This window comes from Apteryx mantelli, chromosome 2, assembly GCF_036417845.1.
Source record: "Apteryx mantelli isolate bAptMan1 chromosome 2, bAptMan1.hap1, whole genome shotgun sequence".
In the NCBI taxonomy this organism is placed as follows: Eukaryota; Metazoa; Chordata; class Aves; order Apterygiformes; family Apterygidae; genus Apteryx; species Apteryx mantelli.
The window spans coordinates 38,489,163-38,507,230 of record NC_089979.1 but is presented as its reverse complement, the minus strand read 5'-3'; the positions used below and the strand labels follow the sequence as shown (position 1 = coordinate 38,507,230).

General features: G+C 38.3%; 1 protein-coding gene across 1 annotated transcript; it reads left to right on the top strand.

Moving 5' to 3' along the window:
- Nucleotides 1-223: 223 nt before the first annotated feature.
- TTPA (alpha tocopherol transfer protein) lies at nt 224-17,191 on the top strand. Its single transcript, XM_067290020.1, has 5 exons — nt 224-418; nt 8,478-8,631; nt 9,948-9,991; nt 12,817-12,927; nt 15,001-17,191. The coding sequence occupies exons 1-5, from the start codon at nt 224-226 to the stop codon at nt 15,175-15,177; spliced, it is 681 nt and encodes a 226-aa protein (XP_067146121.1). The 3' UTR covers nt 15,178-17,191.
- The last annotated feature ends 877 nt before the right edge of the window (nt 17,192-18,068 follow it).

Sequence of the window (18,068 nt, the reverse complement as noted above, 5' to 3'; positions counted from 1 at the left end):
GAAGGCGCGGTACCTCCAGCCTGTTTCGGAGGGCAGTGCCGCCGGGGGCACCGGCCGCTCCGCGGCGGGGGCGCGCAGCAGCCGGAGGGCGCCGAGGGGGTTAAGCGCCGCCGGGGGCGGAGGCCGCGCGGCCGCTCCCCGGCGCGGCGCGGCTCGGCTCGGCCCGGCCGGCGTCCCGCGGGCAGGGGAGCGGAGCGGAGCGGAGCGGCGGCCGCGCTGCGCTATGTCGCAGGGGGCGGCGGGCGGCAGGTGCCCCGGCGAGCTGCCCGAGCAGTCGCCGCGGGGGCGCAGCGCCCTGGCCGAGCTGCGGCGCCGCGCGCAGGCGGAGCACAGGCAGCGCTGGCCGCAGCCCCTCGTCGACTCCTTCCTGCTGCGGTTCTTGCGAGCCCGAGATTTCGACCTGGAGCCGGCCTGGAGGGTAAGAGGGGTGCGGAGCGTCGGAGTCCCGAGGGGCGAGCAGGAGGAGCAGCAGGATGGGGAGGGGGGGCCGTGCGTCCCGGCCTGGGAGGGCGGCGGGAGCCCTGGCTGCCGGCCGGCGCGGAGGGGCGCGGGGAGGCTCCCGCGGGGCGTCGTGCCCGAGCCCCCAGCCGCGGGGCTCGGGTGCCCGCAGGCGGCCCGGGGGGGGCGGAGGTGCGGGGAAGGCTGATCGATTCAGAAACGGAGGGGGGGCGGGGAGGTGCGCTGCCCTCACTAGGGCTAGGCACAGGGCTAGAGTAGGCGTTTGGGTGGGTAAACCCGCCTGTGACTAGGCCAAGCAGGGAGTTTCGGAGTGTAACTAATTGCTGGGGATGCGCCTCTCTGGAGTGGTGCCATAGCAGTGTGCGTTACTCTAAGTAGCTTCGTGTAATCTCACCCGCCTAATTAAAGGTTACAGTAAATGTGCTAAGGTCACAACTCCCATCAGGATGCAATACACTTTAAAGAACATCCTTATCATGCTTTGTTCTTTGTTACTACTTTTTTTTTTTTTTTTTTTTTACATATTTCTTTTAGAGCTGCCCTGACTCAAAGATATCAGTAAATAATTTCCTTTATGTTGGAGTCCGTTCATTCATAGCACTTCTTTCAGGCTTTGATAAGATTTGTTACTTTCTTGGCTGTTTGTATGGCTCTTTGCCATACTGACAGTGAGTGTGTATTTTAAATATCCTAAGACAGGAATTATTAGTAATGGTTTCTTTTTTATATGGGTGGATTGATAACCACTAACTATTTTGAACAGAAAGTATTTCTGAATTTTCTCAAGGCAAACCATTAATTCACTTGTATCAAACAGAGACTGTGTCTTAATAGAATTTGATGTGGGTGACGCAGAATTGCCCAACAAACCTCACCTTTATTTTCTGACTTCTATATGCTGTAGATTTTCCAAATTTAGTGCCATCATAACAGAAGATTGTTCAAATATGGGTATATTGCAAGCTCAGGATCGCTAAACAAACATATCGGAAACTGAATTAAGTCCTTAATCATCAGTAGCTTTAAAAATTGTATTTTGTGTTCTTTTCATTTGGCTCATAAGATTTTGGTCACAGCTTCAAATTTTTCTCCTTAGCAGAAGAACTAGCAAGTCAAGTCACATTCCTTTGATTATTTTATGTATCTTACCTTTGCTTGAAAGCCCTGAGATTGCTCATTATCAGACATGTGCACTAGGAACTGTAACTGTGAAGACTGTCTTCTTTTTCTTTCCCCCCAAAAGCCAAATATTCTTCATATATTACTTGGTTCAAAAAGTAGCACTTAATGAAGATAACATGCACTCCTAAATATGCACTCCTACATATGTTGTAATATTGGAAGCTGATAATTCTGTAGACAGGGCAGTGGCATTCCAGAATTTGACCCATAGGTTTCTGCGCTTTCTTGTAATTAATCATGAGAAAATATTGTAGGCAGCGCTAATCTTGAAGAATGTGGAATCTAAGCTAGATTGAGAATGGAGTCTACAAAGTAGAAAATTTCCTATGCCCTTCTTAAGAGTTAACCCCCTTTTTGTCTGCGACCCACTAACATTCTTTACTGTCTAATGTCTCTAACATCCTTTACTATCCTTCCAGACCCCTCACCTCTCTAGGGCTGGGGACTTACTTTGGAAGATTCTTTACAGAATCTTTTTAGAATTTCTGGGTCTGTAGGGTGCTAAGTTTTAAATTTCTTGTCTGAATCCTTCTTTGAACTAAGAGACTCTGATGTTCAAAAAACCACCAGAGTTTAATCTTTCCATCTAGCACTCCAGGTCTCCAAATGCTGTAGCTACTTTTACTTAGTCTACCAGCCAACACTGATTTCTAGATTGCTTCTCTTTGGAAACAGCATAGGAGGAAGGCAAAAAGCACGTAACAAGAATAAATAAAATGGAACGTGCTTATCTGCAACCACTTTTTTCTTAAAAAGCCTTAGAGAATTATTGTGCAAAGATCCATGGTGGTCATAAGGTGTATCTTCGGCTAGTCCAAATCTGATCTCATGCAGACCTTATGTTTGTATTTCACCCTAGACAGAGCCCTGCTGTCATTAGTCTAGACAGTGGGTGCGCCCTACACTCCTGGTTAGATGTACCCTCTCAGATTACATGTCAGAGGGATCCAGCCCATTTCACCCACTGGGCTTCTGCATATTAGCTCCACAGTACTTGGAGAGCAGCTGAGGAATGGTCAAAGTCTGTGGCTATGTCAATGCTAATGACCAAAGGCCTTCAAGCTGTTGCCCAGCATCTTTCTTAGTATTGGCTTATACTTAGTCTTAAATAAGGAATAAGAGGCCACTGACAAGACTGATTATTGATTCATCCCTGGCTGGTATTTGTCACAAATGAATTTGATTCTTGACCTATCAGAAACTTCAGTTTATCAACATTTGGAAATGTTTCAGAAAAGAGTAATCAGGTAGACTGTGGCAAGACATTCTGTGTCTAAATCACTTGTGATAACTCATTGGAGCAGGAATCCTAAATCAGATATTACTTTTACATTTTTCCACTGGCAATTCCAGACTTGCTTTCAAGTGCTGGTCTGTTGATATATTTCATGTTAGAAGAAAATCCACCACTGAAATAGGTAGCGGAATCTGAAGAACTCTAAGAACCAAAATGTCTTTTTTTTTTTTTTATAGCCAATGATATATTTGATTAAGTTCAATAACAGTTTATTCTCAAATTAAAAGGGGGAATTATTTTTCTTGCGTTTTGAATCATGGGAAGAATTAAATTTGGCCAAATGCCTTACCTTAGAAAGTGACTGGAGAAGCAGGCATAAACCCTGACCACTTGAATACAGAAGAAGCAAATAGCTTCCCGTAAAGGATTTTAAATATATGAATGTTATTGGTAAGAAAGAGTTAAGTCGGTCTACGTGGAATGCTGGCAGAGATTTGTCTCCTAGAATAAACAGAGAAGTCCTTTGACACAGGGTAACTATAACTGACAAACAACACAACAAACCTCAAACATGCAAATAAGAAATTTCCTTGTCCTGTGAAAGTTCTGGGCAGTACTTACCAACAAAAAAAATAACACTTAGAAGGAACTGTGTTATATTGTAACTGGATTTTTAGCTGTGCCTTTGTAATCCCTGTGGGAGGTACAGGTACAGATCAGATGTTAATGCTGCCATGGGGATTAATTTCAGTCTGGAATATAAGAGCTAAGCATGTTGTTTTCTCATTAATTTGTACAGATAGACCTACCTACTATATATGTTTCAAATTGAGAAGCAAGGCCCATGGGTCTCCATTAGCAATGGATTTACATCCTTTTTTTTTTTTTTCCTGTACACAGCTACATTGCATATGTTTGACTGTATTGTGATCAAAAACACTATCACCTGGATTTGGTAATGGTACGTCAAAAAGCTTCAGTGAAATCTGGAGAACTGGCACCTGCTTCCCTCCATAACTCTTTTTCCCTAGTGCGTTTTATTATGTCCTTTGCATTGCATCCCATGACAGAAGAGAGTATCAGGATAATTCTCAGTGGCTTGAGGATACTGCCTTTGTGTACCTGAAATAAATTATTCTCTGGGGAAAAGAATGAAAGTCTTTACATTGAGTAACAATGCAACATTGAAAAGCATTTACATTAGTAAAAATGCACATCAAGAGATGTTTTCATAACATGCTACTTACTTTTGTAAGCGTTGTTTTTATGGGGCTCAAAGCCATCTAAATATCTAGGACCCTTTTAGAAGTTCTGTTTGATACAAAGGTATAACTAGACTCTCTGTGCAAAGTATTTGACTTGTGGAGGAATCAAGACCTTCTAGTATGTCGTACTGCAAATAATTGCTTAGAATAACTATTATACGAAAGAAAACTTGTTTTGCACAGTGTCCAGGGTACCGCTGACTTTCAGGCATTATTGCTGAGGATCTTCACACCATCCAAATTCAAACACCAGGCTTAAATCAGATAATTGGCTGCTTTTCTTACCCTCCCTCAATGATCAATACAGAGAGATTCCTCAGAAAGGTGGAAGAGCCCCTATTAGGCTCTCCAAACTGACTATTGACGAAACATAAATTAGTCAGCTGGTCTTCCTTTTGTGCTAAGCTAAATGCCTAAACTTATGTGTACACCAGTCTTCTCCCAACAGGCAAAGAGGTAATAAGTGTGCAATTAGGGAAATTTGATGTCTATATAAAAATATTCTTATAGTCTGTATCTCTATAGATGTCATATGTTTGCATTCTGTATATAGGTAGACATACACGCATGCGTGCGCGCACACACACACACATATTCTAGATTTTGAAATGTTGGTTTCTCCTCCAAAGAATGTCAATAGAAAACTTTTTTTTTCCTAAAAATTGTATATACTGGTACAACAGCTGGCACAGTAGAGGCCGAATTCTATATAGCACCTTTGTTAATATGAACAAGTAGTTATTAAACAAGAAGCAATAATCTATTTTTATATAAAAACACATTGGTTTCTGTAGCAAACACGTTGTTTTCTTTTATTTCTAGGTAAAGTACTAAGTTCATGTTTTTTGCTTTGTAGCACATGAATCTTGGATTAATCAGTAACGTTATCATCTCTGATTTCAGAAATCTGGAACTATCCCCAACAGACCTCAGAAAACTCTCTTAATTAAATACCTAACTCCAGAAACTGAAGCTTTTCATCCAGCTTTCCCCATTTATCAAGTTATCTTGCATATATTTTCAGATGCTAAGTACATTGAGTTGTTGTCCTTGCATTGTAAGTGCATGAGCCATTTTTTATAAAATGTAATAAACACTCCTGTTTTCCCTGATTGTTTTAGGTTGCTTAATCTTCTACATGCAGACTGATTATTATATCTAATATTTTATTTCCTTGTTCTCTTTACTGGAAGAAGTGTTTTGCTAATTAAAAAAAAAAATCTATTTGAATATTTAAACAATGTTAAACTACAAATTTTCAAAATAAAATGAAAGAAAATTGTACGTGCCCACTGCTAGTTTCTGAATTCACAGTTATATGTTCAAGGATTACTCATGTACATAGCTCTATGTGACTTTAGTATATCCAGCTGCTAAGAATCAATTAATTTAATAAAAACTGCTAAGGTACTTTCCAGTAAGTAACTCATGCCTTTCATAAGGATCTTTAGTGTGTCATAAACTATGTACCCCATTCCCCTTCTCCCTATCCTCAGAACTTCTTGGAAAATGTTAATATTCATGAAAGTGAGAAACTAACTGTACTGATGGGATAGGATTACTTAGAGGATTGAACGAATGAATTACTTCTGTTCTCATCTTGGTTTTGGCAAGCAGCTCTTTCAAAGAGCTGTTTAAAATAATTATGTAATGGTTAATTATGTTCGTTAAATTGTGGATACAACTGATTTTAGGAGAAAAGAAAGGAATATTGAAGCTATAGATGTTTGGATAGTATTTTGAGGGTATTTTTGTATTTTTTGCTGTTATTTAAGTGTCTGTATTGGAGGGACAAAAGAGAATAATATGTCTACAGTGCTGTCTGGCTGGCACAAAGTGGTCAGGATTGCTCAAACAGTGCCCTTTGTAAGGAGTCAAGCAGTAACAGAGTGAGATAATCATAGTATCTAATCTGGCCTGTTTTTGCAATCACAGTGGACTTCTATTTACTTCATTCTATTAATTAACTTCTTCCCCCCTGCCACCCCACCTTTCTCTCTCTCTTTTTTTTTTTTTTAACCTTTTCTTTCCACCAGTTAGCCTAGACTACTAGACTAGAACTGTTTGAATGCAAAAACTGGTCAAACTTCTGTAGTAAAATTCTTCCAACAGTTCAACTCTTCCATTTACAATGTATGGTTTAGGATCTAGCTTTCATAGACTTCCTCAATATCAAATCAAATGGGATTCTAGTGTGACTGAAGAGCTTCTTCGTCGCTCAATACATATTTATAAGTAATATTTCCATGAAGCATATCTATAATTGCTGATCTGTATCTCATCTATTCGTAAGTGAATTCTGATGACAAACACTAATGCCCATTAAACAGCTTCCTCGTGACAATCCATTTGAGAGACCTTCAAGACAATTCAGGATCTTCATCTGAAAAGAAGAGCTTTAAGATGACAAAAAATAATGTGTGTGTATAATATGATACAAGAAACTTGAAAGTAGAGGGAATAGTAAGAAATCACTGTTAGGACTAATTATCTAACGTAAGCAGACTATGAGGTACAAGGTGGTGAGGATTAGGTTTGGCATGGTTGATGCTGTGATGTTCCAAGGGATGAATTCAGTTTCCACTGAGGTTCCTTCCAGCCATCCTTTCTAGGAGGAAGGCAAAGAAAATGATTGTCTCGGGGGATCATTGCATGGGTATGAGAAATTTGTAATTTATTTAAGATTGTGTTTTACTGGTTGGAGCTGACAATTCTTTTAACTCTATTGCTTTTGTTTTGAAATGTGGGGTAATTTAGAAACTAATAAATACAGTTTAAGAGACTTCAGAGAATGTTGGTTGATACTTTCATTGTGGTGAACATATTTATTATGTGAAACTGTGCTGAGGATCAGATTGTATTTTATTTCATCAAACCAGCAAAAACACTAACAATTTGACAGGCTAGCCTGTGCATGCTATCTTTAAGATTTAAACCTATGTTTCAGTTTGTGAAACGAGGTACTGAAAATTCCTGATTGCCTTAACGCCTTTGAAAATCTCAGGGTAGAAGCCTAAACTGTAGCTATTTAGGAAAATTTAATACAAAGTTTAAATCATTTGCCTGGGCTATACTTCAGCTCTCCAAATTCCGTGCCAGGGAACTTAGTGTGGGAGATGCAGCAGAGGCAGATTTTAGTTGATGAACTGAGACTAAGCTTTATAGAAGATAGTCTTGCATTCCTACTTACCTATTTAAAATGTCAGAAGTAAACTTTAGTTTCTCCACCACCACCTCATTTCTTTATTTTAATGGGGAAAATGTAATTAGACTGGAAATTAGAATTACTGCATCACCAACTTAATTTTTCAAGATCAATCTCTTAAGATAACTTTTCATAGTATTATCTGTAATTCCTCTATATAGATGTTACCTCAGAAAGGAATGCCTTTAGCCGATTCTTCTTCTTTAGAATTAACCGTTACCCTTCAACACACAGCCCATCCTATCCCTCAGAAGTATGAGCGTATGATGCTGCCTTATGAACAAGGGTCATCATGTTGCTGACAATAGGCAGTATCTCTGTTTTAGCAAACAGGTTCTCATTATTTCCTCTCTGGGAGATGAAAAATTGTCTAGTGGGTAATGAAAGAGATGGATCAACTGCATTATTTTATGCTGTTTCGGAGGGGTGGGAGGGACTTATCTTTGAAAATGTGCTGTAGATATGCTGATTACCATATCTGTTTCAAATAGTAAACCGCAAGTATTAATGACTTTGTAATGTGTCTTTGTATGACTAAATGGGACCATACTTTGCGGGGTGGGAGATGTTCCTTCTGTAAGATTTTGTATATCTCTTCTACAAGCCCTGAATGAATCTGATGAAGTATCAAACTGAATAATCCTAAATATGTCCCAAGTAAAAAGCCTATCTTTTTTTCCCCTGTATTTTATGTAGAAACTACTAGCATTTTCTACATACTCCAGGTTTCTCTTCTGGCACAACAGGATGGTTGCAGTCTGTTAACAAATTGACAGAGTTCTAAGTTCATCATAACAACTCCAGGTGGTAAAATATCTCAATATTATGGTTTACCAAATATAAATTTCTGCTCAGTGTCCAGTGGAAACCAAAGGAAAAAAACGTACTTTGAATAAAAGTAGGATGCACAGAACTTGAGACCGCTCACTTATGTGATCCAGTATATCAACTTTCTGCTTCTAGGAGTGATTTGCTTAAAATACACATTGAAACATTAGTCAATTTAATAAATTAAACCTGTGACTGTGCCACATGTTGAAAACACATTTTTTTGAACTGTGCTTTTCATCTCACTTACCTCATCCTCATCTGACCTCTGCACTTTTTTCTTTTTTTTCTCTCCCCTCAGTTATTGAAGAATTACCAGAAGTGGAGAACTGAATGCCCAGAAATAAGTGCAGATTTACGACCGTCTTCCATTCTTGGTCTTTTGCAAGCTGGCTACCATGGAGTCCTGAGATCAAGGGACCCACATGGAAGCAAAGTTCTAATATACAGAATTGGTGAGTGACAAAACTTCCCGGACCTGTTTCACACTTGGCTCGTGTGCTGACATATATTATATATTTTTTAACTATTACAATTTAAGTGGAAAAATTCTTTTATGGGTACAACCCCAGGGGTTGGTAAAATTGAAAATTATGTCAGAATGTCTTAACTAGAAGGATAACATATTTCTGTTCCCTTTTGTAATATGCATGTATTTTTAGAAACACCTTAACATTAATATAAAGGGTTTACTGAGGTGAAAAGGAGTTATATCATTTGTCCTATATACTAGTATGGCTAAAGCTGTACAATCTTTTATGAAGAAATGGTTTCCTTTTCAGTGGTATTTATGTCTAAATCAAAAAAGTAATGAGGTTAAATGTTTACAACTTTTAAGTATATGTAATTATTTGGGCCTGAGGGTCCATGCAGTAATTGGTTTCCATGAGGATTTTTAAAGCCATATGCTGAGACTGTGATACAGGTGCAGATGTGGCATAGAGGGGAAAAAGAGAATAGCAGAAGGGGTGCACACGTGGTTATGTACCAACTTTCAGTCTAGGCCTGAGGTGAGAAGTTCACTTGATTTCCACTGTTCAGATGTATCCAAAGTGCCCTGTATAAGCAACAGTCTGAAGATCCTTGGTTTGTTTGATGCAATCTCAACAGTCTTTTAAAAAAATGTTGTGACTAAATGATTACACATTAGCCTGTTTCTTTGTTTTGAACAGAGAAATGATTTTGCCAGCTCTCAAAGAATTTTTTTTTAATACCAGCTGGTCTGATAGAAGGTATTACATCTCCCTACAAAGTTGTGCTCTCTGAAGATCACAGCTAGGGTTAAGACTCCTCCCATGCAATTCTTTGCTCAGGCCTCAGAAAAAAATGGGATTCACTGAATATTGGCAGAATTACTGTACTGAAGAAAAATGCATAGGCTATGAATTTATGATCTGTGGCTTCCTTCAGGAGTTGCTGAAGCCTGTGGCCAGTGATTATCCCCTTTGAGCTATGCCATGCTTCCGTTTGGTTTCTGCTAACCTGGCTTAAGCTCTTCCTATCAAACTCTGGTATTGGAGGCCACAGCTGTAGGTGGAAAATACTATAGTAGGTAGCCTCTCTGGTATCAGCCACAAAATACGATGTGAAAAATGAGTGGCAAAGCAGGCACAGAAAATAAACAGATTTGCCAGTAGAGAAGTTATTTCAAAACCTTTGATATTGCTGGTTACTTCTCGTTCCTGAGAAGCACATTAGAAGCAGTAGCAAGCGGAAGTAGAGGTGTATGTGGTATCCTTGTGGTAATACAGTGCAATCTGTTATTCTTCAGGACAATGGGATCCCAAATTATTTACAGCATATGATGTGTTTCGGGTAAGTCTTATCACATCTGAACTCATTGTAAAGGAGATCGAAACTCAGCGAAATGGAGTCAAGGCTATCTTTGATCTGCAAGGGTGGCAATTCGCTCATGCATTTCAAATCAGTCCAGCAGTGGCCAATAAAATTGCTGCTGTGCTCACAGTAAGTATGACATATTGCTTTGAGCTACTTCACTGCTATCCCTCAAAATTTTTCTGTTCAAACTTATGGCAAGCTTGCGTTCCTTAGGTCTTTGTAGAGGTCATGCAGCTTGAAAGAACAAAATCTTAAATCTGTTCAAAGTCAGATAACTTAGGTATAAGTTATGCTTGATGTGACTTAAAGTATGTTCTTGTATAGCAGCAAATGCCCTATAACCACTGATGTTTTGTTTGAACTCCACCCATCTGTTACAGCATAAGAATTCCATGAGCGTAAGAACAGATGAAGCCTGATTTTGTAAGGATCTGTGTTAGTTATCCCGTTTCACTTCCTCTGTTCCATTCTTTTGAGCATTAACGCTACATTCAAAGACCTTTCAAAGACCTTTTTTTTTTTTTTTTCCCCCCCCCGACACCCAGAGAAGATAGCATATGCTAAGAGCAGTCAAGAGCAAGACTGTACTAACTTGTTGGCCAGTATGGATGATGTTAAGTGACCATCCATCTGCTACCAGCAGAATGTATAATGCTTATGTTCTGCTTGCTTTTCCCCCTGACGTGAGCATTGTTTTGTGCAACTCACTGCTACCTCACCTCTCATTTTCACAAAACTTATAGGGACTGACTGTCTTTAAGATATTTTTCTTTCTGTCGAATTCGGCTGAAATTTGTCAATAGATTCAAAGGTTACTTGGGAAAAAAAAAAAGAGAGAAGGACAGAGAATTGACAGGTGAGCTATGGTGTAGTCCAATAAGCCTTTTTTTCTTCAGAAGTTAGGCTGAAAATCAGTAATAATAAAACTGTTGACCTGTGACGTAGCAATGACCCAGGGAGATAATCTCTTGCTCTGATTTGGTAAGGCTCATATCTGAGGTTGAGTCATTGGACTAATAGCATAGAAACTTCAGTTGTTCTTCCTTTTTGATATCTACTGTGAAATTTCAATGAAACCAGCAGACATTTCCAACTTTTCCCATCTAGAATAAGAGAAATCTTGATCTTGGGCCAGATCTCATGAGTTGCTGTGAGAGTGTGTTAGCTGCTTTCTGAGGCAGTGTACAAGTTGCTAGTAATTTTATAACTTTCAAATAGTGAGAGGAAAGGAGGAAGAAGAGGATTCACAATTAAATCTGAAGGTTTCAATCTGTACCTGCAACCAGGAAATTCTTTGAATGTGATGTTTCTGTCTTGACCTATTTCCAATTTTTTCCATGTTTTTCAAGCTTCTAAATGTTTGTTATAGCTATTGAAAATGGGAGAAAAAAGACTGTTTCCAGTGTTTTCTTAAAAGCGAAATAAGCTTGATTCTTTTTTTCAGATTCCTATCATCATTTAAATTGGGTTTATATATTTCACCCAGAAATTGTTCTATTGTTGCAAAAATTTAGGAACCTTAGTTTCAGCCCTATTTTTTCCTCTTAAGAATGTTGTCTTTCTTGCAAATCATTATCTTATGTAGAGAAATAGAAGTATATAGAAAGGAAATGTACAATAAGAAATGAAAAGCAAAGTAACATCAAAAAGTAATATCGATAAGTAATATCATCTTGAAAAATCTGTTACCCCAGGCAAAATCACATTATTTTGTTAAAAACATGATAGCAGAATTTAAACATATAATAATACATAATAACATGCAGTAAACATATAATCTAATAGTTTTAAAGTCTTTATCCTACATTAAAATCTAAAAGAAGTTTGCACTTAGGAAACTGTGTATTTCATGCATTCTTCTATGGGTAAGGAAAAAAAATAAAATAATGTGAAGAGGGCTACTGGGGTGGGGGGGAGAACTGTTTGTGAGAAGTACAGTTTCTATTAGTAAAACTCTGGTTACAGAGGTAGTATCAGTTAGGCGGAATATAAATGGAAGCTATTCTTTCCCCCGCGCTTAATGCTGTCTTTGAATATTGCCATATTTTCTTTTGAAGCTGGGCACTTTTAAATAAATTCTGAATCTACTAACTAGTAATATTTCATATTATAAAGGCTATATAACAGATATATTTTTATTTTCATTACAGCGGTAAAGAAAAATGATCTTGCTGTAAAACTGAACTTCTGGCTTGGGCAAAATTCCCACTAATTTCAGATCTTGTCTCTAAATTATAAATATCATTCATTTAACTTAAAATTAGTAGGTTTAATGCTTTATATTTGACTATAAAATATTTTCCTATATCTTAATATTTTTCCCCAAATAACCTTAAAAATATAATTTGTAACATGGTGTATTATTTATTTAAAATAAACAGCTAGCAGGCTTCATTATTTCTTGGCAAATCTTTGGTTCAATACCAACAGAGTCTCTTTGTACATACCCTCTTTCATGCTGTGCAGTTGCCAATAAAAGCACATGGCTAGCTGGCTTTTTTGGTAAGCTAGCAGCAAGATCTCCGCTGTGAAGAACTGGACTTCTGAGAAAAGGCTGAACACAAGCTTTGTGTACATTACTTATACTGAAATGCCTTCCTTCTAATGGGAGGAATAAGACATGTTTTTCAAAGCTTTGTGCAGGACAGTGTAAACTAGGTGCACTCCAAAGTGCAGGAATTAGCAAAGTCAAGGGGAGTGCTGTAACCTATGGACTAGCTAGTTTTCAGAGACTTGTCTTTAACAATAGAGTCATTTTAATAATTTCTTTTTCTCATGCTGTTTTTCATATATGTTATCAGGATTCCTTTCCACTGAAAGTTCGAGGTATCCACTTGATTAATGAGCCTTTATTCTTCCACCCAGTCTTCGCTCTAATTAAGCCTTTTCTCACTGAAAAAATAAAAGAACGGGTGAGTGCATACAAAATATTTCTTTCTGTCACAGTACCCCTATGTGACAATCTCTAGCACTTTCCTTAGGATCTGTTACTTCTGAGTACTGAAAAGAATAAATCATTTTTATGTTTTATTACTGTACAGGCCGCAGGAATCTAATTGCAAAGCATTTGTAGGCATCAGTAATGTGAGAGTTGCAAGTGATTGCTATTACCACCACTCTAAAGATAAAAATCACTGTTACACAGAGAGGTTAAATAATTTGTTTAAGGTCACACAGAAAATCTTCCACAGAACTAGAAAGGAATAGGTGTCAGATCTCGCTACACACTGCCTGTAAATGATAGTGAGAAATTGTCACTGAACAACGTTGTTATGCTCCAAGCCATACAAAGACAGTAGAAGACAATTTTCTAGCTCCGAAGAATATGCAGAGGCATTTATGCATAGCTAAATAGGCCAGGCTAAAGTTCCAACTTGCTTTCCAAATAGCTTATTAGTTGTTTTATATTAATTTGTAGTTTTAAACCTGAAAACCCTGTTTGTATTTGGATGCAAATGCACACCAAGGATTCTGAAAGCATTCATTGTAGTATAGGAGGAATTTTGGAGGTATCAGCTGGCAGAAGAGGGGATACTGTGAAATGTTAACATCAGGACTACGGTGCAAAAGAAGCAGCCCTCTTTGTTCTTACTCCCACTTGGAAGCTTCCTTGTCTGAGGCCATAGACCTCGTGCACTCGCAGTAGCCACTTTGCTCCAGGACAGCTTACCCAGATTTTGCTGGTCACAGTGATCTGTGATTTGCCAGTCTGCTTTTCCTGGCATGTGTGATTCAATGTAGGACAGAGGTTAGATTGTTCCTACCAGCCTTGTGCAGTTCCTAACTCTCAAAAGATAATTTAAAAAAAAAAAAAAAATGCTGCAACAGCCTAATGCCATGGCCTTTCCTCTGTCATAGTAAGGCCTGTGTAAGAAGCCCCTACAACCCTCGCTGCCTGATCTAGCTCAGAGAGTCCCATGGACTAGACAGAACTCAAAAAGCAGGAGAGAGGGCAGGTGGGCAGTAAAGGCCCATTGGAAGAGACAGACCAAATATCACAGTTCATGGAATGGAACGGAGGTAGACTGGCTTGTCCCCTGGGGTTAGAGGTCTAGGTATGAGCACAAGAAAAAAATAGCAGGACCAGTTCCCCTTATCTTCCTAGAAATAATTGCTATTCTCTAATTATCTGAGGTTCTGAAGAGGATGCATTGGACAAAAGGCAGCTAACTGCCTTTTCAGTGAATATTTTTGAAGTCTTTGTGTCATATATTAATTAATTGCAGAAAATCGTTGTCAAGTGTTAATAAGTAGCCTAGAAAAGTTTTTGTTTGGAAGTAATGAACAAAGCTTCAAAACACCTATAATAATGCAATAGGAGAACAACCAAAACTACCTTATTAGAAGGGTTAAAGTGGGGGAGCAGTTCTGGATCTAATTTCAGTTAAAGCTGAAAAATAAGGACTGAAATGTAGGAATGAGATCCAGGTTCTTCTGAATATCATCCTTGGCACTGTCTGAAGCTACATACATAGTACCTAATGTTCTTAAATATTTAGAAGGACCAGATAGTAATGGCCAGGTGCCAAACTTTTCATTTCATTGAAATGACTGAAAGCAAATATATGGTATCTTGCATGACAAGGCCAAAGGCCAAAGTTTTTCCCATGGTTTGGATCACTTTAGCTGTGTGAACACAGTGTGCACCCTGATTAGCAGAGCTAAACCAATCCAAAGCAAGTGTATAGAGTTAGTCTTGGTTCCTGTGCCTGTAGCTCTGTAAAATGCAGCGCTCAGGTTGTAGTCCATGCTCACTCAAATTGCAAATACTGAGCAGGACAGAGTTTGAGTGCCTACAAGAAACTTACTTACATAGTACTCTCTCCCTCATTTAAGGAGCTCATTATGAACAAGTACATGGTAATGTTTTGTTTAGTGGAACCAAGCTAGGGCTTCAGCTCTTGCATTGAGTTTCTTTGCTGTCTATTTTCACCCGAGAGTCTATCATTCATACTGAAGTAAATGCTTTCCATATTTTGTTTTAGGTGTATATGCATGGAAATAACTACATGCAGAGTTTGACTGAACACTTCCCAGTCAGCATTCTTCCACAAGAATATGGCGGGGAGGAAGTTTCCATTGACGTGCTTGCTGAAGAATGGACTAACTTCATAATGGCATCTGCAGATTATCTTCGGAGTATTTCTCTGGTTGCCCAGTAATAACCATACTACAGTGTTATATCAATTTCTGGTGACTGGAAGTGGAACAAAGTTTAATCTGAAATCTTTCACATAAACTTGAAATTATTTCAAATAAAACCAGTATGTCTTTGCAGGGTACAGAGTATCATGTTAACTGCACTTTTGTACTAACTAGAGTATATAAGTATGTATATCGGAAGGGGTTAATGAATTCCGTATATTTGCAATACTGTTTGTGATTAAGTTGTGTACCAAAAAGCTGAATAGTCCTATGTGCTGGATATCAGAGATTGATATTGCTCCTGTTAAGTCTTTGGACACTACTAGCCTGTAATAATGCAGTACAGAACCTTATGCTTATCTCTTGTATCTTGGCTTGTCAAGATGACAGGATACAAAGCCAAATGATTTAAGAGAAGTGCAGAATGTGAATGGGGTAGATTAGTTTGTTGTGGAAGTATTATTACAGGCGTAATTGTACAAGGAGTGAAAAGCAGCTGCTTTTTGGACTAATTCTCAGGGAAATGGCCGTTGTGTTAGTTTGCACTGCTGAGATTGCACAGTCAAACTGAAGATTAGTCAGCAATAGTGAGACATTTATGTTATCTTTCTGCTGCTTAGTACAAAAAGGGAAGCTGCATTAATTAACACAATCTGCCAATTTTTTAGAGGAAGGTAGGGAAAACACAGTGTACACATTCTTTAAAAGACAGTATGAATCAGGAGGAACACAACTTTGAAAATTCTGACTTTGTTTCTTCGAAGAGATGCTCTCTATGGAAAAGCTATAAGCAGCTCAGATTATGAACACCTTTAATTTCTACTGTGGAGCACTATAGAGGTCAAGAGAGCTGTTTGCAGTATCAGTTTGTCTGTTTTGGAGGGTGAAGTAGATTATCCATTGTGGACCTGAACTTTAGAAATGGATTGTGTGGTTTAATGATGCTTTGTAGGTCACTTTGGACCTCAGCCTAGGAGGTGCTGAGTATCTTCATTTTATTTTTAGAAAGGTAATTGGCAACTTGCCAACCTATATCTTTTGTTGGGCACTGGAAGAATTGTTTTTTTTATTTTCGGTAGAGCCATCTTCTCTTTTTCTGTAATGGTAACGGAGAAAAAAATCTGTCTATACTTATTGAAAACAGATTTTTTTCCCAAAGGGCACAATTCAAATACAAACACAGTATGTGTAAAAGCTGTCATTCACATTACATAGCAATATCATCTTACATTCCTCAAGATTTAATAATCTAAAAGGTTAATTTACTTTCCACTCTGCTTTCTGTTAAAATTTGTTAGTACATCAAGTTCTAGAGTACATTTATCCCATTATTTATCTCAGTTTGGTAACAACTCAGTCTTGAATTTATAAATTCTTCTTTATAAGAAAATAGACTAAGTAGTCAGGCATCTGTCAATTCTGCAAGTATCTAACTCAAGTTCCAAATTATTTAAAACTGGAGAACTGGAAGATATTGTCTTAATTTTATGCTCGTTCAGTTTTAATCCTTGAATATGTACCACATAAAAGGAATGAATCATGTTTCAATTCACAGGAAAATTCAACCTTTTCTTATGAAACAAGACTCTTAATTGTAGCTGTTTTACCTAGAAGACACAAAATACAAACTACTTCAGTTAGACTACTTCAGTTAGAGTACTTAGTGCAATTTTTTTTCATGAACTCTTAATTAGCTTTTAATGTTTACACGTTAATATAGAAACTAGGGGTTCTGTATATAAGGACCAACATTAGTTGCTGCTAATAATAAGGACACAAGATAATCGGGATATATTGCATAACGAGTAGAAGAGGTGGATTATGGGTGGAGATATGTTAGCTTTGAACTGTAGGGTAAACAAACAAAACAAAAATCTGCAAGTGCATTATTCTTTCATAATAAGACCAGGAGTGCCTTTAAAAAAGAAACTTGCTGTTAAATACTGATGCAAATATAATTTACTACTGACTATAAGTACACTGTAATGCACTATGTTTTATAATTTTATACATATTAACATCATTATAATAATAAACCTTTTCTAGATGAACCAGCAAGTCTTGTCTGTCTTTAAGAGCTCAGAATTATTTTATATAATATATATAACATAAGCATTACTTTTTCTAAGTGTTACCTCTTCCTAACCCTTGCTTGCAATATTAGCCACAGAAGTGTGTTGCTTTGTATAGCTCTTAGGAAAAAGGCAGTTGGAAAGCTATTTAGTATTGGAAGTATTTTCATCTTTGACTTGTAGGCTGTTTGCCTCCCATATCCTCAAAAAGCATAATGAAAGAAGCCAATATTTGCATTCTCAGAGACAGCAGATTGGACCAGAGGGACTTCAGTAAAATCTACGGCAATTTTTTACCTCTGTCTTAGGAAAAACATAATGAGTGTAAGAACTGCTAAGGATTAGGCTTTATTAGGATTAATTTAATGATTAATAATAAAGACCGCTGATTGTTGTAGTTTGGAAGCAAGCCATAGTTCCTAGAATGGCTGTCCTGTTTCAGAGGCCATCCCCCAAGCACCCTGCATAAAGAGCAGCCTGCGTGCCAGGAGAAGAGCACCAGCAGCCACAGCTGAGGTGTCTTGTCTTGCTGGGGCACTTCCAAGTCTCCAGTGACTTCCAGCTTGGGGACGTGGTGCCAGAGGTGGTCTGCCTCTTCAGTGACCCTCCATCAAACCTTCTAGAGCAGCTTCAATGATTTTCATCTGCATGTTTAAAAACAAAACAATTAAATAAAGAGCAGATATTCCCTTATGTCTATCTTTTTCTAACTGGTTATGGAGTATAATGTTGTTGAATGGGGAATATTATCAAAGGTAGGATAACAGGGGGAGCAAATGTGAAGCCGTCAGAGCCAAAGTGGACAGAAAAGCAGGAGGAAAGCAGAGGTAGGTGAG

Excerpts from the sequence above, each read along its gene's own strand:
- TTPA (XM_067290020.1), top strand. The coding sequence starts at position 224 with ATGTCGCAGGGGGCGGCGGGCGGCAGGTGCCCCGGCGAGCTGCCCGAG. Across the intron at positions 419-8,477 it reads ACCTGGAGCCGGCCTGGAGG|TTATTGAAGAATTACCAGAA; the intron begins GTAAGAGGGGTG and ends CTCTCCCCTCAG. Across the intron at positions 8,632-9,947 it reads AGTTCTAATATACAGAATTG|GACAATGGGATCCCAAATTA; the intron begins GTGAGTGACAAA and ends GTTATTCTTCAG.